Consider the following 25,663-nt stretch of genomic DNA (forward strand, 5'->3'; position numbering starts at 1 on the left):
CCTCTCTCCCTCTTTCCTTCCCTCCATCCTCGGATGCCCTCTTGTGTCTCTGCCTCCCAAAGGCTTGTGTGGCTGTTGTTTGCAGCAGCCCTGGCTACAAGCTCCCCAGTTGAATGGGGCCTCTGGGGCTGGCCAGGGGGGCTGATTGCCAGGAGTTGAGGCGGCTTCAGAGTAAGCAAGCAAGTGGGCAAGGGAGCCCAGCCAGCCAGCCCTTGCTGTTGGGAATGGACAGACAAGTCCCAGGCCCCTGTGGGGCAGGGTGAGGAGGCACCTCTCTATGGGGCACAGGGGCAGCTCAGAGGCCAGGGGCGGCGGCAGCGGCTGCCCAGAGGACTCCCAAGGAGAGGGGAGAGGAGGCCGAGGGAACACTCCACAAGGGAGGGTGTTCGAAAATGGGTGAGGGGCTGCAGGCTGTGCAGGCAAGGGGTGGTATAACTGGGCTCCTGAGCCCTGCAGGGGAGCTGCAGTTGGTCCAGGGAGCCATGGACTCAAAAAGGTTGAAAACCTCTGCATTGTGCAATTTCAATGCAGCTCTCTCCAGGACTCTTGCCTGAAGCCTGAAGATGACTGCCTTCTATGCCGAGGAGATCATCTACAACCTGATTCCCAAAGAGGAGAAAAAACCTATCAAGACGGTCAGGTATGGGGGCAAACTAGCAAACATTTTTTTAAAAAAGTAAAAAACATCCCTTGGGAAATAGTACAGAGAGGCTCTCACCGCACTCCAAATGATTTTAAAGGAAATTAATTTGGTGGGTTGGATCCTGCCGTAGTCAGTCGAACGTGGGCATTAGTGAGATCAATGGGGCAAGCTAGTCATGTTGACTGTAGTGGGAGCTCTTTGCTTTATTTATTTACCTTTAGTTATTTATTTAAAGTCACTTCGGCCCCAAATGGCTCCCACTACCACCCCACCCCAGCACCTGCCACCCGAGGCAGCTGCCCCACTTTGCCTGACGGCCGGCCAATGACTCTTGAAATATAAATGGTGTGCTTCTTTCCACTACCTCTTGAATGAAAGGTTTATGTCGACCTTCAAGCCAACTGTGATACGCGAAATCCAAGAGAGGAAGACGGCGCCCTCCAAAACTATGGGGATCCCCAAGCTCTACATCCCCACTCCGAGAGAGTTTCTTCGGAAGCATGCCAACGAACCCAAGCTCTTAAAGCGTACGTTTTAGCAGAACAGTGGGGTCGGGGTGAGGTTCGTTGGAAGCACGAATCTCCGGAGCCATTTAAATCTTCTGTGCTGTGGGTCTCTCCCAATCCCCTTGGAAAGCATTTGAGAGAGGACCACCGTCTCTGGGAGGGAAAGATGCCACAACCGCCACTTTGCATGCTCTGTACATTGCGGGGAATGGCACTAGTTGACCCTTTGTGTCCCTTCCAACTTTTCACCTGTATGATTCTAGGATTCTGCATCTGGTCTGAGAGAACAACTGGACACTGGACCAGACCAGGTCTACCTAGAAAAGTTCTGCTTTCTTCTGGGGCTGCAAGTGAACCCAGTGTGCAACTGTGCTGTTGTTGTTTATTTCTGTATACCTTGTTTTTTCCCTGGTGGGACAAAAAATTGTGGGTGCCCTGCCCCTTCATGGGGAATGTTGTGAGGCCTGGAGCACCCACAAGCCCACACACTCGGCACTTACGTTGGGAGCAGAGGAATGGTGGGAGGAACCAGGTAGGGAACCACCAAGGGAAGAAGGCTCAAAGCCCAGGGAGGGGTGGTGGGACAATGATGAGTGGGAAGAAGGAGATGAGGGAGAAGACTGGGAAGAGGAGGTATCGGAAGCTGGAGAGGCAACAGGGCTTAGTGAGTGGGGAGAGTCTGTGGCAGAGAGGAGCCCAGACTCAGAGGCAGAAGCTGAAGCAAGAGAGGAGGGAGGCCAAGAGGCAGAGATGGGTCTGGATGGTGAAGAGTCATGGGTGTCTCCCCCTCCTGCTGTGATCAGCTCACCTCATCCTGCTTTTGCTACTAAGGAGTTAACTCCAACTTGCTCAGTGTGATTTACTGCTGGCTCGCTCCTGTCAGCCGAACTGTAACCCTGGGAAGGGAATAAGGATCTCTCAACAACTCTCAGCACCCACAATTCTTTGGGGAAACCATTCATGGAGGAGAGATCTATGGGTGGCTCCGAGCCAGGGTGGCTCTTCTCTTCTCTCCATAGTTGGAGGCAACGATGCTTCTGAATCCCAGTTGCCAGAAGCCGCAGGAGGGGAGAGGGCTGGCGTACCAGAGGGTTCCCAAGGCAGTTCTTTGCTGATAAATTTGCTTTTCCAAAACAATGCAGGAAGAAGGAACCAAGGCATGAAGAAGCCGCCAGGGCTGAATGTGCCCGAGAGGAACGACCACCCCATCATGGGCATCCGAAGCAAGAAGGATTACATCTCCTCAAACGTCGCCGAGGCCATCATGGCCGTGGCCAAGAAGCCCCTCCGGGCATGTGTTGACGTGCGGAAGGGAGACAAGTTCCTCCTGGATGATTCGGGGCTCATTCAAAGATACCTCCACAAAAAGGTATAGTTCAGAGGAGTGCAGGAAGCTGCTTTTTCTGAATCTGACTCTTGGGCCATTTGGTCCAGTGTTGCCTACACTGGCTTGCAGCAAAGGCTCTCCAGGATTTTCAGATTTGGGGTCTCTCTCAGCCCTCCTTGGAGATGCCCTTCTCTAGGGACCTTTAAAAATCCCAGATGCTTTGGTTAAGATAATATTTAAAATGTGTTGCTAAGGTTTAAGAGGCCTTACATAGGCTCATTAAAGACGCTAACCCAAGAGGGCCTTCTCGGTAGTGGCTCCGTCCCTGTGGAACATCCTCCCACCAGATGTCAAGGAAATAAACAACTATCTGACTTTTAGAAGATATCTGAAGACAGCCCTGTTTAGGGAAGTTTTTAATATTTGATGTTTTATTGTGTTTTTAATATCCTGTTGGAAGCTGTCCAGAGTGGCTGGAGAGACCCAGCCAGATGGGCGGAGTATAAATAATAATTATTTGTTGTTGTTGTTGTTGTTGTTGTTGTTGTTGTTGTTGTTGTTGTTGTTAAATGGTTTTCTGTGTTTCGTGTTTTGCTAATGATATGATTCATTGGGCAAATAATTAATACATACATATATATATCCACAGTCCCAAAACTAAAGTATTGGCCGATTTGTTTATTCCTACAGTGAACATTTTCTTGGTCAATTTCTTGCCATGTTTTGTGGGGGTGGAGGAGGAGGTTAGGGGGTGTTCAGGCATTTTCTGCAATGCATCGTTTGGGACATCCGAGTGTGCTTTCCTTGCAGGATTTTGGTGTGACACCAAAATACATTAAGAAGCGGATAATGGACGCCAAGAAGGCTCAGGAGGAGAGCGATGCTTACCTCCAGCAAGCCCTCATGCAGAAAGGCCTGACAAGACTCTCCAAGGCAGAGAAGGAGAAAATCATGGAGGTACACAGGGGTGACGCAGATCAGACAGGACAGGGGGGGAAATAAGTTGGCTCAGAAAAGGAGCACCAAAATTATCATGGGGCTGGAGAGGCTCCCCTGTGAGGAATGGTTGCAGCCTCTGGGGCTTTTTAGTTAAGCGAAAAGGTGAGGAAGAGGCAACATGATAGAAGTTTATCAAGTTATGCCTCCTGACACCAGGCAGACCCCTACGCTGTCCTCTTTTTGGTGCCTGATAAATACATTCTTGTTTAGCCAAGCTACCCAGATGTTTAGAAAGTTGATGTGGGTCTTAATCTGTTTTCAGTCTATTATTTAAAATTTTCAACATCTTAAATCATTGTACATAATTTTTCTTAGTGATAGTTTTATTATTTTGTCTCTTTTGCAAACTGCTTTGAGGGTTGTTCTTGTTTTTACAATCAAGCAGTGTATATGTTTTATGAAATAAATACATTCATTTTATCCATTTTTAAATTTCTTTCTGCACTGCTGGCTGCAAAGGCACATGAAGCACATTTTGGCATCCTGTTGCTACATACCGTACTTCATAAGTTTGCTTAGAGTTTGCTTTTCCCTTCCTTCACACAGGGCCTGAAGAAAAACTGGGAGGAGATCAACCACGAATACCAAAGTCTTTCCGTTTTCCTCGATTCGATTCCGAGGAGACTTCGCAAAGAGAAGATGGAGGTGGAGATGATGCAGCTGGAACACTACATCAAACTACTCGAGAAACACGACATTGTGTATATTTCAAGCGTATAGGGATATCATCAGAGATATTGGGCATGATCCAGGCTCAGTCAAGCACCTTCCAGGCCCATCATTGGTAACAGGGTGGGAACGAAGGCATTGCTCACAGTTCTCCCTCTGAAATCAATGAAGCCACACAGGTCCTCCGCTGTGGATGGAATCTGCCCGTCATGTAACAAGTTGCTTTTAACAAATTATTTTAATAGTTGCTTTTAACCAACATGTAAGTTTGGAATGTTACAGCTTTGACAAAGGTGCAAAATGAAATCTTGTTTTATTTAGAAATAAATGTCCACACCAGTTTCATTCATCACCTGTGTACTTATTTATGTACAGAACAGAATTGTAGAGTTGAAGGAGACCCACAGCATCATCTAGTCCAGCCCCCGCAATGCAGGAACCACAGCTAAGCGAATGCTGCTTACCCATACGCATTGTCCAAAGCGGCGCACAATACATAAAACCGCAAAATATAAATGAAGAAGCACAATTCTTAAAAACCCAAAGCCCAGGCTTAACCCACCTCTCCCTGATGGGCAGAATCAGATTTGCGAGCTTTTCTGTTTGATGCATATAGGTGGGAAAGGTTCTGGTGCCTTTATTGCACACAAGATGCTGGACCCCGTGCATTTATTCGCAAGGACTTGTCGTTGCAAGAACATTGCCTGATCCAGAGTCTTCCTCTGCCGCACACAGTCGCTGCAGATTCCTCGACTAACATTCCCACTTTCGGGTCGTGAAATATACTCGGAGTCGAGAGTGGATTTCATGCTCTTTATTCAGCTCATAGTGGTGAGGAGGAATGGAAGTTCCCCCGGAATGTCTGCTATATATACATTATTTACAAAATGGGGCCCCCGTGATTGGCTAATTCCGGGATTCACCTGTAAGCCAATCAGGTTGTGGATTCACTTCCACCTGGAGCTGGATTGGGTGGCTCCTGTGGACCAATCAGACTGCTGCACTCTGAATCCTATTGTTCTAGGACCAATCAGACTGCTGCCTTTTGGATCCTGTTCAACTCAGTACAAAACAGGACAGGAAATCGCATGGCCTGGTCACCCCACTCTTTCCAAAAGGGAAGTAGGAGAGGATTTCTCGCAAGGAGTCCTCAACCAGGTAGCTCCAGCAAGATTTAGATTTCCTTCTTATGCAAGAGTGTGTGGCTAAGTCCTACCCGGATGGAGCCAGGGGTGTAGTGTGGGAGTGTCAGGGGGGCAGTGGCCCTGGGTGCAAAAATTTTGAGTGGGCGCGAAGCAGGCAACCCCAGAGCAGCCCAGCACCCCTTTCCAACCCCATCGGCCAGCTGGGCTTCCCCTACATGGGTGGGCAGGCAGCTCAGTCCACACCCAATTTACTCTGGTGGGGGGGTCACTCCAGCCTAGGGCTGCCTACGTGGACAGTTACCGGTACCTTTCCACAAGAGCTGACACTGGTGCCGAAATCCAGCATCACCTGAGCTCTGTGAGTGCAGCTTTCTCCCGACTGAAGTGCAGAGTGTTTGAGGACCAGGACATTTGCAGGGAAACCAAAATGCTTGTTTACAAAGCTACTGTACTACCAACCTTACTGTATGCTAGTGAAATGTGGACCACTTACAAACACCACCCCCATCTCCTCAAAAGATTCCATCAACGGGGTCTCCGAAAAATTTTACACATCACTTGGGAAGACAGGCAAACTAATACCAGTGTACTGGAAGAAGCAAAGATCACCAGTGTGGAAGCAATGATTCTTCAACATCAACTTCATTGGACAGGTCATGTTGTGCGGATGCCTGATGATCGCCTTCCAAAGCAACTACTCTATTCTGAACTTAAAAATGGAAAGCATAATGCTGGTGGTCAACAAAAGAGGTTCAAAGACTCTCTCAAGGCAAATCTTTAAAAATGTAGTATAAACACCGACAACTGGCCTGCGAGCGCTCCAGTTGGAGAACAGCCTTTACTAAAGGTGTCATGGGCTTGTAAGATGCTCGAACTCAGGACAAAAGGGAGAAATGTGCTAAGAGGAAGGCACCCTCGGCGGAATCAACTCCCGCCTGGAAACCTCTGTCCTCACTGTGGAAGGACGTGTGGATCCAGAATTGGCCTCCACAGTCACTTATGTACTCACTGTTAAAACCGTGTTCATGGAAGACAATCTTACTCGGCTACGAGGGATTGCCAAGCCATACATCCAGCCATATCCGGAATTCGGCCGTCCAAAATGGCGTCCGGGGAGGATTTCCGCAAATCGGCAAAATGTCTGGGGAAAACTGGACGTATGACAACCCATTTCGGAATATTTTTTTCTTAAAAATAGCTTTAGACCCTCATTCTTTTGGGGGGTTTTCCCCAAAAAATTAAACAACTTTGGCCAAAAGGAAAGGAAAGGAAAGGAAAGGAAAGGAAAGGAAAGGAAAGGAAAGGAAAGGAAAAGCTTTTTCCGGGATTTTCACTTTTTGAAATATGGCAACCCTACTCCATCAGCTGACAACTGCCGCTACGCCACTGGGTGGAGGAACTCCCCTATGAAGAACGGTTGCAGCCTTTGGGCCTTTTTAGCACCGGGAACACAAGTGCCCCCCGACACCCCCTTGCACTTGGAAGCTCCCTTCCGTCTCCCACCCATCGCAGCTCCGTTACTGAGCTTGGTGCACGTCAACAATATGCCTGTTCTGCTTCTTGTGATTAGAGAGACTGCATGGTGAGGGCACACGGCACTGTTTAAGATATAGGTCAAACCCTGAACCATCCCTGGCATCTTGGCCATGCCATGTGACCAAATCTTCTGTGCTGTTCATGAATGCATCCTGCATGAAGAAAGCAGGCAGGTAATTTTCTGGTACACCAAACACAGAAAATTGCTGATGTATTGACCAGACTGAATTTGGCTGACGCAAATCCAGCAGACACACCGATGGTGACAGGTTACCAGGTAGATAGTACTGCCGGAGCATTTTCTGACACCACACTGTACAGATGCATTCTAGGCAAGCTGAATTCCATTGCTAGATGTTCAAGACCTGACATAGCTGTAAGCACTAACCTGCTTAGCAGACATGCTAACAATCCTACTGTTCAGGATTGGAAAGCTCTGATGCGCATAGCCCACTATTTGAAGGGGACTTTGCACTACAGACTGAAGTTCACAGGTCAGAAGACTGGAGGTCTTGAAATCTTTGCAGATGCTAGTTTGGGAAGTGACACCATGGATGGTACAAGCACTTCTGGAGTGCGCCTCATGTACAACCACTGTCTGTCTGTTTGACTGGCTGTGCAAAAAGTAGATGACAGTTAGCCTAAGTTCCTGTGAAGCAGAACTCAATGCCCTGTCATTTTCACTCAGGGATTGTGAATGGTTGATGCAACTGTTTCAGGACATCAAGGTTTCTGTGAAATATCCTGTACAGGTGTATCAAGACAATAGATCCTGTTTGGCTTTGCTGAACTCAGAGAGTTGCAAGCACAGGTACAGCAGGGAAGGAGAAGCCCAAGGTTCTTCTCAGTCTGGGAAAGGCTCCCTCGTGTTCCCAAGCTGCCTGTCTCAGGGCTCTCTGTGTCCTTCCATGACTGCGGAACAAAATATGACACTTCTCTTCCCCAGACACTTCAGTCCTGCTGTGAAATCGCCTCCTCATATCAACTTTTAGGAAACCAACCAACCACTGACAGCACTATACACCCTTAATGCAGTTAGGTCCTCAGAACGTTACCGACAAAAGAAGAATGACAGATGAAATTGATGGACTATGCAGAATTAGATAAATTAACAGCAAGGATTCAAAACCTGCGGGACCAGAGATTCTTAGAAGACTGGAGTAAATATGCGCACTATTTGAAAAGTAACTGTAATGAACAGATTACGCTAGCAGGACTGCAAGAAGTTTTGTAAGGAGGACTATTTGAAATATTGCAAGAACGACTACGGCGAGAGTTATTAGTTAATGATAATTAAGAGTAATTGCGAAATTAAGAAATGAGGAATAAGTGATAAAGAACGAAAAATCATCAGAGGTGTTGACAGAAGTCTAAAATATTGTATAAGATAAGAAGTTATGTTACATGATTGTTGGAATTGATATGTTCAAAAAAACCAATAAAAATGTATATTTTTAAAAAAGAATGTCTTTAACTACAAAAAAAGATTTATAGGCTTTTTTTTTCCTTTTTGCTGTATTTATTTATTTATCATATTTATATACCAAATTTATCTTCCAGGGGTCTTGAGGCCGTATACATTTCATCATCACAACAACCCTCTGAAGTAGGTTAGGCTGAGAGGCAGCGACTGGGCCAGGCTCACCCGGTGAGATTCGAACCCTGGCCTCTCCCAGGTCTTAGTCCATTACGCCACCACCTTGATATCTGTAGTAAACAAACACAGGTGGGGAAACGGCTGTGTATTTTTACTTGGTCAAAACAACGCCTTGCAATGTTTTCTTGTCAAAAGGAATATTACTCTCTTCTGCTATTCGATAGAGAAGGCGACACATCTTAACACCTTCCATCTCTCTTTCTGCCGTCTTGGTGGCTCAGCACACCTGGTTTCAAGTTTGTTGCTTTTAAAAAAAGGAACACCTCTCTTTCCCCATCTCTGTCCACGTTCCTTACAATGCAATGCTGGATAGGTCCCGTTTCAATTTCCTGTTACTATATATAAAATTCCAGTCTAAACCGTATTGTTATAGGTTGGGGGGGTCAGTGTGGATGATGTCCTGAGTCCCTTCCAATTCTTGGGCTCCTTCATCTGCATCAAAGTGAATTGCGGCTCCTCTCTGATCAGATATCCTAACAATTGCCACTGTCTGCCTTAAGGTAGTCTCCCCTGGTGAATTTAATGTCTGAGACAGGTTTTGAACTAGTGCTCTAGCCTCTGCACCAGCCCTTAGTCATGTGAGCCCTAATTTCAGCAGGTCTACGCCAAGTAAAGTCAGTTGAAAAGAACCCAATGTGGATATTCCCCCCCCCACTGCTGCCCTGTAAGAATATTGCTAGACTCAATGTTCTTTCTGCATTGTTTATTTGTACCTGCTCTTACTCTTTTTCTCACCTCCCCCTTCGTGACAGTTCTAAAAATATCTTCTTTTTCTTGGTGGCTTTTCTAACAGTGGCAAGAATATACTAGGGATATGCACAGTGCATTCACCTATTTATTTATAAAGTGTTTAGCCAAAAAAAAAGGCTTCCAGATCAATGAAATACAATCAAAAATAGATGGCATAAAAGGAAAGGGGAATGGGGAGGGAGGAGGAAAGGAATAAGCTCAGGTACTAGATCTTAAAGTTATAATGACCAGTTGGGGTGCAAACAGTGCAGGGAGCTTGGTGGAAGGGCTGCTGCGAGGTGACAGTTGCGGAAGAGCCCAAGGCAGCTCTGAGCAGCCGTGATAGAAACACCTGGCTTCCTTTTTCCCTCTTTCTGCTCTGCAGCCTGCTGGAATATGGGTATTTGCTCAGTGCCCTGTATGACTATTTCCAGCATGGTCTGCTTTTAAAATGTTTCAATCTTAGCCCTGATCCATAGTTTCAGACTGCATTATGCACCTTCAAACAGCCTTCCTAGACATGCATATTTCTCCCATTGTTCTTCTGCATTCTGACTGCAAATGCAAGAGAATGCAAGAGAAGTGTTTTAGGGACACAGCTAACAACCTTTGGGGGGCGTCATATTCCAGCCAAAATGGCCACTCGTCAGCTTAAATTCCGGGCTCCCCAACACGGCACCATCGTAGTGAAATAAAAAAATTAAGGATAAATGTTCATAACTGCATATATAAACCACATGTCTTAAACCCCACAGAAAAAGTCCTGAAACCATTTTGTCCCTCCCAAATTGACCCCAAATAATTTCTCTGCAAGGTCGAAGGAAAATGTAAAAGCCTCCCCATTGTCTTTTCGTTCACAAATCCTGTCTTAAGGGTATGTCTGTGTATGAATAGGGTGTGAGCCTGTGACCTGGCTCAGGAACTAAGTATTTGTCATCACAAAAGACTGGCCAGGCTCCCCAGGGTATCCAATCAAGTGAGCATTAACAGGTAACCTGCCAGACAGGAGATAAACAACGCACTCAGATTTCTGTTGTAGACCACCCCTTTCTGTGATGTAGGTATGATGTTTCTGGGGGTGGTCTTGGACTCGAAGGCGGGCAATTTAAAATGTATATATAAGGGCGGGCACACCTTGGTTCTGGGTCCTCCTCTTTTCCTGTGTGTGAAGGGGGCACCCTGTTGCAACAGTTAATAAAGATCAGGCTTACTGGCTGCTTTGCTTCTCAATATTCTCTGGTTGACCTCTGTTATTTTCTGCTACTGATAAAGAACCTGCAAAGGACTCTATAAGGGCTCTTGTGTCCCCCATAAGGGAATAAGGGCAGATTTTTGTTTATTACAGTTGCCTCATGCCCAGGCCCTTGGCCCCCCCCCCCATTTTTAATGATTGTTTTTATGGGTTGCCTTTTTAACCAAGGATGGGGCTAAATAAAGTCATATTTATGTATGTGACCACAGCTGCGCACATGTTATTAGCCCAGAGATGGAAAGAAGATAAAGTCCCGACCAGAGAAGGCAGGCAGATCAAGTTGATGGACTATGCTGAAATGGCCAAAATGACCGGAAGAATCAGAAATCAGGAAGACCAAAATTTCAATAAGGAATGGGGAACATTTATAACTTATCTTAAAGAACATTGTAAACAGTTTAAATCCTTAGTAGGATTGGAATATCACTCATAGTTTAAAGGTGAATTTTGGACACAATGGAGAGGTAAAAGATTTGGATTGTCATAAAGGATGCAGGAAGAAATGATTAACAGTAGGACCCGGGGACGCGGGTGGCTAGGTTGGCAGTCTGAATCCCCACGATGGGGTGAGCTCCTGTTGCTCGGTCCCTGCTCCTGCCAACCTAGCAGTTCGAAAGCACGTCAAAGTGCAAGTAGATAAATAGGTACCACTCCGGCAGGAAGGTAAACGGCATTTCCGTGCGCTGCTCTGTTTCACCAGAAGCGGCTCAGTCCTGCTGGCCACATGACCCAGAAGCTGTACGCCGACTTCCTCGGCCAGTAAAGCGAGATGAGCGCCGCAACCCCAGAGTCAGCTACGACTGGACCTAATGGTCAGGGGTCCCTTTACCTTTACTTTTAGGACCCACAAAGGGGAGGAGGGAAGTCTGGGAGATTCCTGGGAGTCTAGTTTTTATGTTGTATGTTGGATATGTGGCTGTAAAATCTTAATCTGAAAAACGAACTAAATACTTTAAAAATAATAATGAAGTGACTGGAAAGTGGGATGCAGGCATCTCGTGACCCCTTGACCTTCCCCCAGAATGTCTCTGTGCCCCACATGGGGCCCACAGGGAAGGAAGAGCAGGCAGACAAGCTAGACTAGAGGGATAAGGTGCACCGGATCAGGGCCGGGGCTTAGCTAAGGCCCCCAATCTTTTATTCAAGTTGGTGGCTTGGGGGGGGGCGTTACAAAAACATATTCTATTAGTTTAAGTTGGTTGCAAATGTATGTGCATTATGCAATAGTACATCAGGTATGTGTGCACTAAAATTCTGCTAAATTTTCAAGGGAACTTTTTGCAAACTGATGCAGACATGTGGAGAACTGGAAAAGAAAGGGAAAACGAGAAACCACATTTGACAGATTCATCCATTCTTCATTTGGGCAGGAAAAGTGTTGCTCACATATGAAGGTACGGATATTGCTGTCATACATGTCCAATAATCAGGGAGACAATTCCAAAAATCCAATTGATTGTAGACTTTTATTTGGATGAAATGTATTTTAAGATTTAAGCTCTTTTATGCTTGTTGAGGATTACATCATTTTTGCGACTGTAAACTGGACGGTGGGGGAGCCTGCCATGAAGAATAAGTTTTGGCAATATAATAATTTACATGAAAATTATTATATTAGCAACTGTAAGTTAAATATCTGATCCATATGTGCTTATTAAACAACTCAGACCTTGACACACACACAAAACAGGGTTGGGGGAGATTATTGTGGAAAACTGAGACCACGAGGGAGTTTATGTGTCTTTTGCAGAAATAAGCCAGAAAGACCTGCTCCGTCAGGGTGGCAACTGGAACATAACATCCACTTCCGCTTCCCTTGCCAGGTTCATTATTGCCGAGAGCTTCACGGCCATTTTGGCGGCTTTATCCAGATCGTCGCAGGGCAAGATCCTCAGGCCACTCTCAGCGATCAAAACCTTCGCGTCTTCGACCCGCGTGCCTTGCAACCGCATGACGATCGGTATTTTGAGATCCAGGTCTTTGACCGACATGATGATGCCGTTCGCGATGACGTCGCACCTCATGAGCCCCCCAAAAATGTTGACCAGGATGGCCTGCACGTTTGCGTTGGACGTGATGAGCTTGAAGGCCTCCGTCACTTGCTCCACGGTGGCGCCGCCTCCGACGTTGAGGTAGTTGGCCGGGGTTCCTCCGTTGAGCTTGATGATGTCCATGGTAGCCATCGCCAAGCCAGCACCGTTCACCAGGCACCCGATGTTCCCGTCTAAGCCGATGTAGTTGAGCTCTGCGTGGGCGGCATCTCTGTCTTCCTCCGTCACCTGGGTCCAGTCCTGCAGGTCAAAGATCTTCTTCTGGCGAAACGCCGAGTTGCTGTCGAAAATGATCTTGGCATCCATGCACATCACTTTCCCCGTCGAGTCCTCCACCATGGGGTTGATCTCCACCATGAGGGCGTCGTGCTGAATGAAGAAGTCGTAGAGCTTCATCATATTGTCTGCAGCATCGTACGTCAGGTTAGAAGGGAAGCCCATCTTCTGGGCAAGCTTCAGGGCCTGGTCGTTCCGAAGTCCTTCGACAATGTCGACGGGCTCCTTGATGATGGCCTCAGGTTTCCCCGCCGCAATGTCTTCGATGGCGACGCCCCCCTGGGAGCTGGCGATGATCACGGGGCCCTGGAAGGACCTCTCCATCATGATCGCAAAGTAGTGTTCCCTCCGGAGGTACCTGCGCTCGCAGATGAGGACTTGGTTGCAGATCTGGCCCTCTTCTCCCGTCTGCTTGGTGAAGATCTTCTTGCCAATCATCAGGGAGGCGATCTCCCGGGCTTCTTCCGGAGAATAGACGATCCTCACTCCTCCTTTCAGGCCGCCCTCAAAGGTCCCCTTCTCCCGCCCTCCTGTCAAAACCTGCGCCTTAACCACCAGGTCCGTGGTGCCCATGTCTCTTGCAACCTCGTAGGCTTCTTCTGGTGTCCTTGCAACCAGTCCGTAGGGAACGGAAACGCCAGCGTCTTTCAAGAGCTTCATGCACAGGTACTCGTGCAGAGACAAGCTCCTTTGTTGCTGCATGGGCAGCCCGTGGCTATTAAATCCTGGGTTCCCACCCAGCACCCTGGCCATGGCGGTCCTCCCCAGCAGCTTCACCATGCTCACCGCCTGCCTGCAGATCATGGAGGTAGCTTTCACCCACTTTTCCCAACTTCTTCTCCTTCCCAGACCTGCCAACTGGTCCCTGGAGAGAGACTTCCCAAAGTTCCTTTTCCAACAGTCCACCTCCCTGGCCTTCTCATTGGCCAGGGCAAAGAGTTCACAGTGACGTCATAGAATCATAGAACTGTAGAGGTGGAAGGGACCCTGAGGGTCACCCAGTCCAGCCCCCTGCAATGCAGGAATCACAACCCAGTGTTATAAGAATTCTAAGGTCCCAAATCCCCTTCATGGATCACTGTCTTGCCGTGGCGAAGGGGCTTGAATAACTCAGAGAAGCTATGAGCTATGCCCAAATATAAAATAAACGCTCATAAATGTACAAGGCAAAAACATACATAAGTATATAAACCACGTGTCTGAAATAGTACAGGAGAGCAGTCCTGAAGCCATTTTGACTCTCGCAAACCATTTTGACTCCCAAATTGACCTCAAATATTTCTCTGCAAGGAAGAAGGCCCTCCCTTTGTCTTTTTGTTTACATATCCTGTAACTTGTGTATGACTAGAGTGAGCCTGTGGCCTGGATTCAGGAACTGATGCATTTACCATCACAAAAGAACAGCCAGGCTGCCCAGGTAAAGCAATCAGTGACCATTATCAGGTATCCTGGCGAACAAGATTTCTGCTGTAGACTGCCCCTTTCTGTGATGTATGCATGATGTTTTTGGGGTGGTCTTGAGCTACAGGGTGGCAATTTCAAAATTGCGCACCATTGTTATGGGTTCCTCCTCCCTCCTGCGTGGGGTGAGTGGGAGACCCTGTTGCAACAGTTGATAAAGATGAGGCTTACTAGCTGCTTTGCTTCTCAATATTCTCTGCTTGGCCTCTGTTATTTTCTCTGACCAATAGGGAACCCACGTAAGGACTCTGTACAGGCTCTGGATACCCCATAAGGGAAAAGAAGCAGGGTTTTTTATATAACACCAGCTAGTACAGAATGCTGCAGCACAATTGCTGATGGGAGGGTGGCCTTGCCAGCATACCACACCTGTGCTGAGAGATCTGCCCTTGTTGCCCATTTGCCGCCAGGCCAAGTTAACTTTATTAGGGCATGCTGAACTTTCCAACTTTCACATTCCAAAACTGAGGGGTGCTAACAAGTTGCAAAACAACTTGGGAATTCAAAAGCTATTTTAGTTAAATTAACATAATTAGTAAGGGAAATGTGTGTAGAACTGCGTAGCAATAACTGCCAAGTACTTGCAGTTTTATTTTATATTGATTATTATTTATTTAGCATTACCTGGCATTTTCAGAAGGTCAAATTAAAATTCTTTGGTTTTCCAAGGGAAGTTTGTGTGATTTTTAACCAAACGTAGATTTACCAAGCTAAATGTTGTCCAGTCGCTAAAATAATAGCAAGCTTTAATTCCTCACACCCAAAAACATATTTTTAGAAATTCTCACTGAAGAAAATTTAAATAATTAAGTTTCACCCTAAAATGACATGCCTGATTGGCATATGTACATTCCTTGGTAGAACCATAAACTCTGCACTTCTTCAGGGTGGGGAAGGTAAATATTGCAAACAAACATCACACCCGCTCCTGCCCACCCACAAATCTTAAGGGGTGTCCCACTACAATAACATCATTTAGACACCAAAGAGGCGTGTCCGGTCAGGGTGGTGATGTCATTGTGGAATCTTGGCCCTAGCCAATGGGAATGCAGGTTGAGGACCGTTAAAGAAGGAATCTTGGGAAATGCCCTGCCCCTTAAAAGGACAGTTGGGAAGGTCTGTTGGAGGAGATCTGAGCAGGAGCAAGAGAAATCTCCAAAGAAGGGAACGAGAATCGGCCTCCATGATCTGCCGGTGGACCTTGAGAGCGGCTGGCCTGATGGCCAGAGAAGGTTGCCCGGTGTTTGGTGGGACCCCAGGGTGGTTTAAAAGCCTTGGGCTGCAAACACAGCAGCGGAGGCGCTTGTCTCTGCATGAGTACCTGAGCATGGGGCTGCTGAAAGAAGCTGGCGTTTCCGTCCCTAACGGCCTAGTGGCCAAGACTCCAGAAGAAGCTTATAAGGCAGCGAAAGAGATTGGGACAGAAGACATAGTGGTGAAGGCGCAGGTTTTGGCGGGCGGCCGGGGCAAAGGGACATTCGAAGGGGGCCTGAAAGGAGGGGTGAAGATTGTCTCCTCTCCGGAAGAAGCCCGGGAGATCGCCTCCAGGATGATAGGCAAGAAGCTCTTCACCAAGCAGACGGGACAGCAGGGCCGGATCTGTAACCAAGTCCTCGTCTGCGAGCGCCACTACCCGAGGAAGGAGTACTACTTTGCCATCACGATGGAGAGGTCCTTCCAGGGCCCCGTGCTCATCGGCAGCTCTCAGGGGGGCGTCAACATTGAAGACGTGGCCGCCGAGGACCCCGAAGCCATTGTCAAGGAGCCCGTTGACATCGTGGAAGGCATCCGGAAGGACCAGGCCCTGAAGCTCGCCCAGAAGATGGGTTTCCCCGCCAAGGTGGCGGATGAGGCTGCGGAAAATATGATGAAGCTCTACAACATCTTCATTAAGTACGACGCCCTCATGGTGGAGATCAACCCCATGGTGGAGGACTCGACGGGGAAAGTGATGTGCATGGATGCCAAGATAAATTTTGACAGCAACTCGGCGTTCCGCCAGAAGAAGATCTTCGCACTGCAGGACTGGAGCCAAGAAGACACGAGGGACCGAGAGGCGGCCAGCGTGGACCTGAACTACGTGGGGTTAGATGGGAACATCGGGTGCTTGGTGAATGGCGCCGGCTTGGCAATGGCGACCATGGACATCATCAAGCTCCACGGAGGGACACCAGCCAACTTCCTGGATGTCGGAGGCGGCGCCACAGCCGAGCAGGTCAAAGAGGCCTTCAAGCTCATCACTTCGGACGACAGGGTCCAGTCCATCCTGGTGAACATTTTCGGCGGCATCATGCGGTGCGATATCATCGCGGAAGGGATCATCATGGCGGCCACCGAGCTGGAGCTGAGCATCCCGATCGTCGTGAGGCTTCAAGGGACGCAGGTGGAGGCAGCCAAGGCCTTGATAGCAGAGAGCGGCTTGAAGATCTTGGCCTGCGACGACTTGGACAAAGCTGCTGAGATGGCCGTGAAGCTGTCGGAAATCATGACCTTGGCAAGGCAAGCTCACCTGGACGTGAAGTTTCAGCTGAGAACCTGAGGGAGTATCAGGTCCTCCTGGCTCATGTTCCCAACCCATTGCAGAATTCTGCTTTCAGTTGGTTCCCACCCACTCCAAATTTTGTGTGGTTTTTTCACTTAATAAGTACGCTTGTTTCTGGTCTTTAAGTCATGGTTGATACCGTAATTAAAATGGTCACTATTCATATAAACGTATTATATTGCTAATATTTACTGTTTCTTACATTGCAATTTTTCTTTACTCCAGTTTACAGGTTCATAAATGAAGTCAATTTTAATAAGTTTGTTGTCAAACAGAGTTTGAAGCTGAAAATGCAGTTATTCCTAATAAAAGTCTGAAATCAATTCAGTATGCATCCCTGATTATTTGGCTAGAAAGTCTGCGCAACAGCAGAGTCCATCTCCACATTACTTCCTTGAAGTCGAAAGGGATCTTTGATATTTCTATGTTCCTCAGCAAAGTGAATAAATCCAAACATACCACGTTCTTTGTGTGAACTTGGCCTATTTGAATCAGCAATTGTTTTACCTCAATTCTTGAGTTGCCACAGAAAGTCCTGTAGCTTTTCTGGTTCTGATTTACTTTCATTTATTTATTTATTTAGCCGGGAAGATGCAGTTGAATTTGCAACTCACCATTGAGGATGTGGAACTGGTCAGCCGAGTCGCAAAACCCTGAGGGAAAGGACCAAAGGAAGAAAAATGAGCAATTATCTCAGTTGTGGAGAGTAAAGAAAACCTGCTGGGGAACTCTAACCGCACCCAAACATAAGATTTAATCAATGACAGCAACATGGCATACCATGATGCATGAATTTCTTTATATATTGAAATTAAAGGGGGGGTGCAAAATCCACAGCCTGGAATCTTTTGCAGCATCACAACTTTATGATGATTAGGGGAAAACACTCTGCACAAGTCCAGGGGACTCAGCTTGCGGGGCTCTGCAAAACATGGGGTTTTCACTGCAAAACTGTTGCCAAAACTTGGCACCATTTTAGAGTGATTTGAACACTGTCGGATTTTTGAGTGTCAGCCTCGTATTTGATATATGGATTACTCAGATTTGGGGTGCTGCAAAATGTGGGGTTTTCGCTGAATAGCAACAGCAAAACTTTGGCACACAGGGGGGCATGCCAAATTTTGGCTTTCGTGGTTAATTATCCGGGGGGGCGGTAACCTCATGGCATTTAAAACCCCGAATGGGCCCATAGCCTTTTGTGGGTGTGAAATGACCTCATACTCAATCACTCCTCTCTTTTACGTTGAAAGTGCTAGCAGCTGGGGACTTTCTAAGGGCAGAACGTGAGCCTCACCCCATAACGCATCCATTGAGGCATCCAATGGTGTCAGGATCCGCAGGGACCCCAAATCCAGAGACCTGTCAAGTCCACTATGTCACCCAAGAATAATGGCACCAACGGGATGGACCTCTCTGCCTTTCCCCATCACTTGTGGAGGGCCAGAGGATTTCTGCATGTTCAGTATTATGTATTCAGGGGTCTGTGTTTGCCTGAGTTTGAGTCTGGACTAAGGATTCTGAGCTCCTGTGTTCTGATTCGATACATGGTGTCCAATCACAGAACACTTCAGGATTTGGGCCTCTGCCATTGGCCCTTGAACTCTGAGTCGTGATTCGCAGCTTGGAAGTTTAGACAGCCAATCACGTTGGGAGTGGGAGTGGCCCAGGCCTTCAGAAATGTATATAAGCAGTTGCTTTGCCCCTGTTTCCCAGTTATGTAGTTCAGTGAAGGTTCTTGCTGTTATCACTATGTCCTGCCTCGTGGGAACCCACCTACTCTTCACTATCCCAGCCAGACCCCTGAAATTATAGCCCCATCCTCTACTCACCATAGACAGGGAAGTAGTAGGTCGTGTCCTCGTTCAGGCCTATGCCAGCCACACGCTGCTCAAATTTAGCCGTGACGGCGTCGTTCACCCGGATGGCTCGTCCTTTCATAAATTTAAGTGAAGCGTTAATGCTGTCTTTGTTCCCTAAGCAGCCGACAGGCAATCACAATTCCCCCCTCCCATGGAAAGGTCCAATTCTGCAATGTCTGAGGTGAGTGTGCGCTGCTCTGTCAACAAGTCTCTTGGCGTAAGTCTCTGCTCCTGGAATGCCTCTGGCGTGGATGGAGAGAAGCCTAGGGCAGTGATTCATACAGAGAAGCAACGGGAAACCTTGGGGCAATTTGCCTGCATCTCTGCGGGGTGAGCAGCTGAATGCAGGCCCCCCAAGTGTCCCAATTTTCTAGGGACAGTCCTGGAACTACAGAAGCCGTCCCGGTTTCTGATTTGATCCCACTGTCCTGCTCGCCCCTTTTCCTCCACATCTCGGAGAACAATTGAAAGTGTGAAAACAGAGTCCTGTTTCTATGGAAGGAGAAGCAAAAGTCTACCCCTAGCATTTAGCACTTTTGAAGTAGACTACCCCTGAGCCGAGGGACGCGGGTGGCACTGTGGTCTAAAGCACTGAGCCTCTTGGGCTTGCCGATCAGAAGGTCAGCGGTTTGAATCCCTGCGACGGGGTGAGCTCCCGTTGCTCGGTCCCTGCTCCTGCCAACCTAGCAGTTCGAAAGCACGTCAGAGTGCAAGTAGATAAATAGATACCGCTCTGGCGGGAAGGTAAATGGCATTTCCGTGCGCTGCTCTGGTTTGCCAAAAGCGGCTTAGTCATGCTGGCGATGTGACCTGGAAGCTGTATCCCGGCTCCCTCAGCCAATAAAGCGAGATGAGCGCCGCAACCCCAGAGTCATCTGTGACTGGACCTAATGGTCAGGGGTCCCTTTACCTTTACTGCTGAGCCTGGGGGCTCCATTCCTATCCTGGCTAACAAGGGCATAAGCAGAGTCCTGCTGACCAAGACCACGGGCAAACTGGGCCAGTGTCCTTCTTGCCACTGCTTCCAGGGGTCTCCCAAGAGGGGCTTGAAGACCTTTCCTCTTTTTTCCCCCACCACTGATACTTGGAGGTGCACTGCCTCTGTAGGTTCTTTTTAGCTCTCAAGGCTGAGCTTAGACAGAGCTCCCCTCCCTCCTTCAGGAATGTTTCCAGCCCACCAGAAACATGCACAGCGATTCCAAGGAGTCCTCACCATAAAGCTTCGCTGAGATCTTCCGGGCTTTCTGGTAATACACGATGGCATAGCTGCTATAATCCGTTTCCACCACCACCACGTCCACAGGGCTGCCACGACCTGTGGGGGGGAATACATGCCCTAGGTCAGCGCATGGAGAAATGGCGCTTTGCCTGCTCCCCTGCAAGCAAAGGTGCTTCTGAGGTGCTTTTGCCCCTGTGCCTTTAAAGAGCAGCACAGCAGGCAGAAATCCAACAGGTGACGTTCCCCCAGTATAGAGACCTGGTGGAGCAGAGTTTGCGGAATATTTGTCGTAAAACGAAACGGGTTGCACTCCTGCCTGGGCAGCGACAGCGTGGGGTGGGCCAAGGGCTCCAAAATATGCTTTGTGTGAGAAACCTATAAAAGGCCCCAAATGAATGAGACATTGGGGTTCAGTTAAAAACCTTTGGCTTCCTTGGCTCATAGCAGTTCCCTTTTGTTCATAAAAGACACATAGCCCAGTTGCTGCTTGGCTGCTGAAGACACCAGATAAGAATGGCATTTTGAAGTAGAAGATTTATGGAAGTCTGGCCATGCCAGCTTACCAAGGACGACTCCCTTATGCATAATAATAATAATAATAATAATAATAATAATAATAATAATTTATTTGTACCCCGCCCATCTGGCTGGGTTTCCCCAGCCACTCTGGGCGGCTTCCAACAAAGACCAAAAGTACACTAAGATGTCACACATTAAAAACTTCCCTGAACAGGGCAGGGACTTGCTATCTATGTAAACATAAACCTCAGACAACAATTTTCCCTTTCTTTTAAGTATGTAGGTTGTATCTATGTGGGCTTCAAAACTTTAGAAGCGAGGGGGGGCCCTAGAAGGGCTGGACACACGTCAAGTTGCAGGCTGGACATCCAGACAGTTGCATCCAATGCGTGTTTTGCCAGCCACCCTCTGCTGATGTTTGCAGCATTTTGATTGGATTTTATATGAATTCTTTGTCCGTAAACCCTATAAAAGGTCCAGGGGGGTAACACACCCCCCCATCCAGCCTTTGTGGAAGAGACTGCACTGAACCTATTTATTGCAGTAAATAAACTTTTGGACTCTTTCTTCAACCCATCTCAGGAGGAGTTAATGGTACTAGTGAGACAGCAGATTTGCCCTGCAACAACGGGGCAGCAGAAGCGTTAAGACATAAACCTTCAGCTCCACCCAAAACTCCCTTGGCCAGCTCTGCTTCATTCTATAAATGCTCCTGGCAACGTGGGAATGATGCTTGTGCCCAGGGTTGCTTTGCAGGAGTCAGCAAACTTTTTCAGCTGTGGGCCTGTCCACCGTCCCTCAGACCTTGTGGGGGGCCGGACTATATTTTGAAAAAAATACATGAATGAATTCCTATGCCCCACAAATAACCCAGAGATGCATTTTAAATAAAAGCACACATTCTACTCATGTAAAAGCACACTGATTCCCAGACTGTCCATGGGCCGGATTGAGAAGGCGATTGGACCGGATCCGGCCTCCGGGCCTTAGGTTGCCTACCCCTGCTGTTGTAGAGTTGTAGGGGTTGTAGAGATATCAACTGGGAGTGCTTGAAACATGTGCAGTAGTAGAAAAGCTGAGGATTATTGCTCAGGGGAAGGGGGAACTGGGAGAAATGTGAGGGAGGTCCCCATGGGCAAAACCACCCCAATCCTCGCCCACCTTTCAAGAGGAACCTGCCAGGAATCTTGGTGGGGAAGTAGGTTTGCTGGATGTTCCAACAGACGCCGTCCCTGCAGAGATGGAGGAGAAGACCAAGCATTCAGGGCAGTATTCCAGCGGCCGGTCCACGTCAGGCCGGATCCTGTTCCATAGGCTGTTTGCCTAGGAACAGCCAGCACCAGAAAAACACATCCCTACTTCCCCAGAAAAAAACAAATGCATTGGCTCTATGTGCGCATGTAATAGTTGCTCGAAAGAGCATTCCTTTGGGTTACCACATTTATACCTCACTAGATTTCCTCCAAAGGTGGCAGACATAGTCCTCCAGGGGAAAACTTTCTGACAGCAAGAGCTATTCGACTGTAGAACGGTCTCCCTCGGGAGGTGGTGGACTCTCCTTCCTTGGAGGTTTTTAAGCAGAGGTTGGATGGCCATCTGCCAGGGATGTTGCAGCTATTGGTGTTTTGCAACTTTGACCTGTTGCAGGACCTTAGCCAGACCTTAGCAGAGCATACGCAGAGTTCCAGAAATCAATCAGTTGCAGGCAGGATGGACGAAGCAGGAACAAGACGCTGCTACCAGTAACTTGGTTACTTAGAGGTGATTATTAAAAACAGCAGACTCGACAAGTTACTATGTACAAGAACAGATCTTAACTAGCTCTCTCTTAACAAACTCCAAACGACTCTCAAAACACCACACTGACCAACAACACTATCCAGTCAGTAAGGTCATAAGTCATCATGCCTGTGTGAAACCTCAACCAATGGTAGAGCTGTATCCAAGATCCCATATCTCTAGGCAGAATAACTCCTCTGCTCAGTCACCCTTGGCTTTTGGCCACCTTCTAACTGCTTTGTGTGAAGCTGCGCAGAATGGCATGTAGTAGAAAAATCCCAACAGTAGCTGAGATTCCTCTAATGCAGGTGGTTGGAGTAGAGGAACCTTGGGGTCCCTTCCAACTCTACCATTCTATGATTCTTGGGGACCAACAAAGAGGATGACCTTTCCTCCACACCCCATTCATCGGGCCCAGTGGATCCCGCCGGCTTCCTCGGATACTCACAGCGGGCGGAAGGTGCTCACCAACAAGGATCCCTGGGAGCTTGCACCACCCACAGAGACCACCAGGTTGGTTGCTTCAAGCCGGTGGCTGTTCTCACTCAAGTAGCTGCATTGCGAGGCCACCCCGACCAGGAACCATTTCCCAGCAAACTGGAAGAGGGGAGAGAGAGAGAGTCAACTTCGGACAACCTAGGACATCTCTCTTTTCATCGGAGAAATCTTGGAGGGGGAAAAGCAATGACAAACCTTGACAGCATCTTAAAAAGCAGAGACATCACCTTGCCAACAAAGGTCTGTATAGTTAAAGCCATGGTTTTCCCAGTAGTGATGTATGGAAGTGAGACCTGGACCATAAAGAAGACTGATCGCCGAAGAATGGATGCTTTTGAATTCTGGTGCTGGAGGAGACTCTTGAGAGTCCCATGGACTGCAAGAAGATCAAACCTCTCCATTCTTAAGGAAATCAGCCCTGAGTGCTCACAGATCCTGAAGCTGAGGCTCCAGTACTTTGGCCACCTCATGAGAAGAGAAGACTCCCTGGAAAAGACCCTGATGTTGGGAAAGATGGAGGGCACAAGGAGAAGGGGACGACAGAGGACAAGATGGTTGGACAGTGTTCTCAAAGCTGCCAGCATGAGTTTGACCAAACTGTGGGAGGCAGTGGAAGACAGGAGGGCCTGGCGTGCTCTGGTCCAGGGGGTCACAAAGAGGAGGACATGACTAAATGACTAAACAACAACAAAAAATTTTCATCAGAGAATGTTGAGGGGGTGTACATCAGAGTAGGTCCTCTGAAATGGATGGATATGAGTCTGACTTCAGTTCATTAATTTCAGTGTGTATCCTCTTGAGTAGAACTTGGTTGGATACAGCCCACTGAATGTGAGAGGGTAAATAACACTAACAATATTGTTGAGCGGTTTTAAAAAATAAGATTTGTGTGGATGGGGGAGTTCGTTTGTTCGTTCCTCCAAACCAAGGATATCCAACCTGATGACCTCCATCTGTTTTGGACCACAACTTCCATAAACCCCAGCAAAGGTCAGGGATGATGGGAGCTGTCCATCACCACCTGCAGGTCACCCCGTTAGCCTTTTCTGCCCCAAATCACACTGGAAAGCATAGACAACTTGCAAAAGCATTGAGTCTTGTAGCACCTTAACAACCAACAGATTTTCGGTCCCTTGCGTTTTAAACTTTGTCATGGGGTGTGACAGGTGGATTTAAATTATCTAAGCTAAATGGAATTACTTGGCATGGATCAAATTTAGAATTTGAGAACCAAGGTGTGCCATATCCCGCCAGTGTGTAAATATCACATTATGGAGCGAGGTTCTCGACAACGCACACCAGCTCAGGGGTGTTTTTTCAAGAGGCGGGGGTTGTTGGGAGGGAAGTTCCCACCTGGCTTCCCCTTCACCTGTGGACCCAGGACTGAGGACGCCTTTGTGACTGGCTTGACACCTGCCAGGTGTGCAAAACAGAGACAGAAAAGTAAAGCACAACGCTGTAAGAAATGCCATAATGCGAGAGGAGGGCAGGGACAGGGTCCAGATTGCTCCGGGGCATTTGGACAGAGCTCTTTCTGGAACCTTCCTTCTGACGCAGATATTAAAGAGGATTTGCTGTCAACAGGGGATGAACGAAAACCCTTCCGGTGAGATCCAGAAGCACCGGCTGGTGCGACAGGGGAGGAAAACACTCCGATTAATATCTTGCAGCCACTTTTAGAAACATCCCGGAGGGTAAAGAAGCAGGGCATTCCATGACATCACAGCATCTCAGCCAATGATTGAGAGGCAGTTTTGGACAGCTCTAGCTCGGCTATCTTGCCCCACTCCAACCCCAGAAGAAATTGTGTTTCCCTTTCCAAATCCATCTGCTCACCTGGCCAAGATCGAAGTTGGCCTGGACGGCAATCTTGTCGATGGGATTCTCTGGGGCTGGGCGTTTTTGGGGACGCCGGGCAGTGCCGGGTGCAGCAAGGAGCAGGGGGAGCAAGAGGACGAAAGGGAACGAGGTGGGACCCATGGCTGGACTGCGAAGAGCTTGTGGGGCAGGAGAGGAGGGGGCGAGAGCTGGTCGGTCATTAACCAGCCCTATGAATCTTCCTGGAAGTCCGAAGCCAAGGCTGACCCAAAGGGAGCAAAGTCTCACTAGCTTGTGAAATCGATGCCTGTCAGCAGACGGCAGAGACTTCCCTGGCGCCACCATGAAAAGGGAAGTGGAGCAGAGGTGTGTACATCTGTCTTATTCTGCTTTAAATAAAAATACAAGTGGTCTGCATAGATTGTCCACCCCACCTCCCATCCCAGGATCTTCATGGCAAGAAACCTGGAGGTTCCATATTGCCTTTGATCAGTTACCATCAAGGCTGCCTTTCCCCCATGAAATTTGCCTAATCTCCCCTCCCCTTGACAAAATGACCACTACCTTATCTTGTGGCAGTGAGTTCCATCAATTAGCCTAGGTGTTGTGCTGTGATGTGCCTGCTTTCGTAAGGAGTCCTGCAGACATCAGACCAACATCTTAGTTTCCCACAGTGGTGTGTCAGATGGCCAAATGCAGCCTTGGCCAACCGGGGGGGGGGGTATCCAGCTGTTTTGGACCACAGCTCCTGTCATTCCCCAAGCAGCACATCTGGAGGCCACCAGCTTAGCCAAGGTTACCCCAATAGGAAGGCTGTGCACAAGGCAAGATGGCAACAGCCCTCCCCAGTTTTATGCCTCTGTTTCAGGGCTGCTGAGATAAGGCTACATCTAACTCCCCATTCCTTTTCACACAGTGGACACAGCTGGACAGGTGTTGCCGCCTTGGAGGAAATAGCCAGTCTCCACGGGTAAAGTACCTTTGGAAATGGAGGCTCCGTGGAGATTACTATTTCTTTCCCTGGCGATTTCCTTCCTTGTTGCAAGAGGGATAACGGATTTACTTCTTTTTCCCTGTTACAATTGACTTTAATATGACCAGGGTGGAACAAAGGTTTCGGTGGGAAATGGCAGAGTTACAGTTCAAGCTCAATTCTGAATCTGAACCAAGCTTTGGTT

At 48.0% G+C, this 25,663-nt stretch overlaps 4 protein-coding genes across 4 annotated transcripts; 2 read left to right on the forward strand and 2 right to left on the reverse strand.

The window, feature by feature from the left end:
• Nucleotides 1-117: 117 nt before the first annotated feature.
• On the forward strand, nt 118-4,493 carry LOC310746202 (enkurin-like). Its single transcript, XM_083580041.1, has 5 exons — nt 118-640; nt 1,022-1,170; nt 2,292-2,518; nt 3,287-3,433; nt 4,022-4,493. Exons 1-5 carry the CDS (start codon nt 564-566, stop codon nt 4,193-4,195), a joined length of 774 nt encoding a protein of 257 aa, XP_083436167.1. The 5' UTR covers nt 118-563; the 3' UTR covers nt 4,196-4,493.
• Nucleotides 4,494-8,274: 3,781 nt separating this feature from the next.
• Nucleotides 8,275-24,774, reverse strand: LOC310746196 (complement component C8 gamma chain-like). The gene is made up of 7 exons (XM_083580035.1): nt 24,504-24,774; nt 22,618-22,766; nt 21,552-21,622; nt 19,866-19,967; nt 18,623-18,724; nt 17,408-17,446; nt 8,275-8,532 (listed from the first exon to the last, which is right to left on the reverse strand). Exons 1-7 carry the CDS (start codon nt 24,645-24,647, stop codon nt 8,513-8,515), a joined length of 627 nt encoding a protein of 208 aa, XP_083436161.1. The 5' UTR covers nt 24,648-24,774; the 3' UTR covers nt 8,275-8,512.
• Nucleotides 11,911-13,800, reverse strand: LOC310746123 (succinate--CoA ligase [ADP-forming] subunit beta, mitochondrial-like). The gene has a single exon (XM_083579894.1). The coding sequence runs from the start codon at nt 13,592-13,594 to the stop codon at nt 12,239-12,241; it is 1,356 nt and encodes a 451-aa protein (XP_083436020.1). The 5' UTR covers nt 13,595-13,800; the 3' UTR covers nt 11,911-12,238.
• On the forward strand, nt 15,241-17,116 carry LOC310745308 (succinate--CoA ligase [ADP-forming] subunit beta, mitochondrial-like). Its single transcript, XM_083577497.1, has one exon. The coding sequence runs from the start codon at nt 15,336-15,338 to the stop codon at nt 16,788-16,790; it is 1,455 nt and encodes a 484-aa protein (XP_083433623.1). The 5' UTR covers nt 15,241-15,335; the 3' UTR covers nt 16,791-17,116.
• Nucleotides 24,775-25,663: the final 889 nt, after the last annotated feature.

This window comes from Podarcis filfolensis, assembly GCF_964270895.1.
Source record: "Podarcis filfolensis genome assembly, chromosome: 12".
Taxonomy (NCBI): domain Eukaryota; kingdom Metazoa; phylum Chordata; class Lepidosauria; order Squamata; family Lacertidae; genus Podarcis; species Podarcis filfolensis.

Coding starts and splice junctions, on each gene's coding strand:
- LOC310746202 (XM_083580041.1), top strand. CDS start 564: ATGACTGCCTTCTATGCCGAGGAGATCATCTACAACCTGATTCCCAAA. Junction 1,171..2,291: donor CGAACCCAAGCTCTTAAAGC/GTACGTTTTAGC, acceptor AAAACAATGCAG/GAAGAAGGAACCAAGGCATG. Junction 3,434..4,021: donor AGAAGGAGAAAATCATGGAG/GTACACAGGGGT, acceptor TCCTTCACACAG/GGCCTGAAGAAAAACTGGGA.
- LOC310746123 (XM_083579894.1), bottom strand. CDS start 13,594: ATGATCTGCAGGCAGGCGGTGAGCATGGTGAAGCTGCTGGGGAGGACC.
- LOC310745308 (XM_083577497.1), top strand. CDS start 15,336: ATGCCCTGCCCCTTAAAAGGACAGTTGGGAAGGTCTGTTGGAGGAGAT.
- LOC310746196 (XM_083580035.1), bottom strand. CDS start 24,647: ATGGGTCCCACCTCGTTCCCTTTCGTCCTCTTGCTCCCCCTGCTCCTT. Junction 22,767..24,503: donor CCAACTTCGATCTTGGCCAG/GTGAGCAGATGG, acceptor CCCCTCTTCCAG/TTTGCTGGGAAATGGTTCCT. Junction 18,725..19,865: donor GATCTCAGCGAAGCTTTATG/GTGAGGACTCCT, acceptor AATTTATGAAAG/GACGAGCCATCCGGGTGAAC.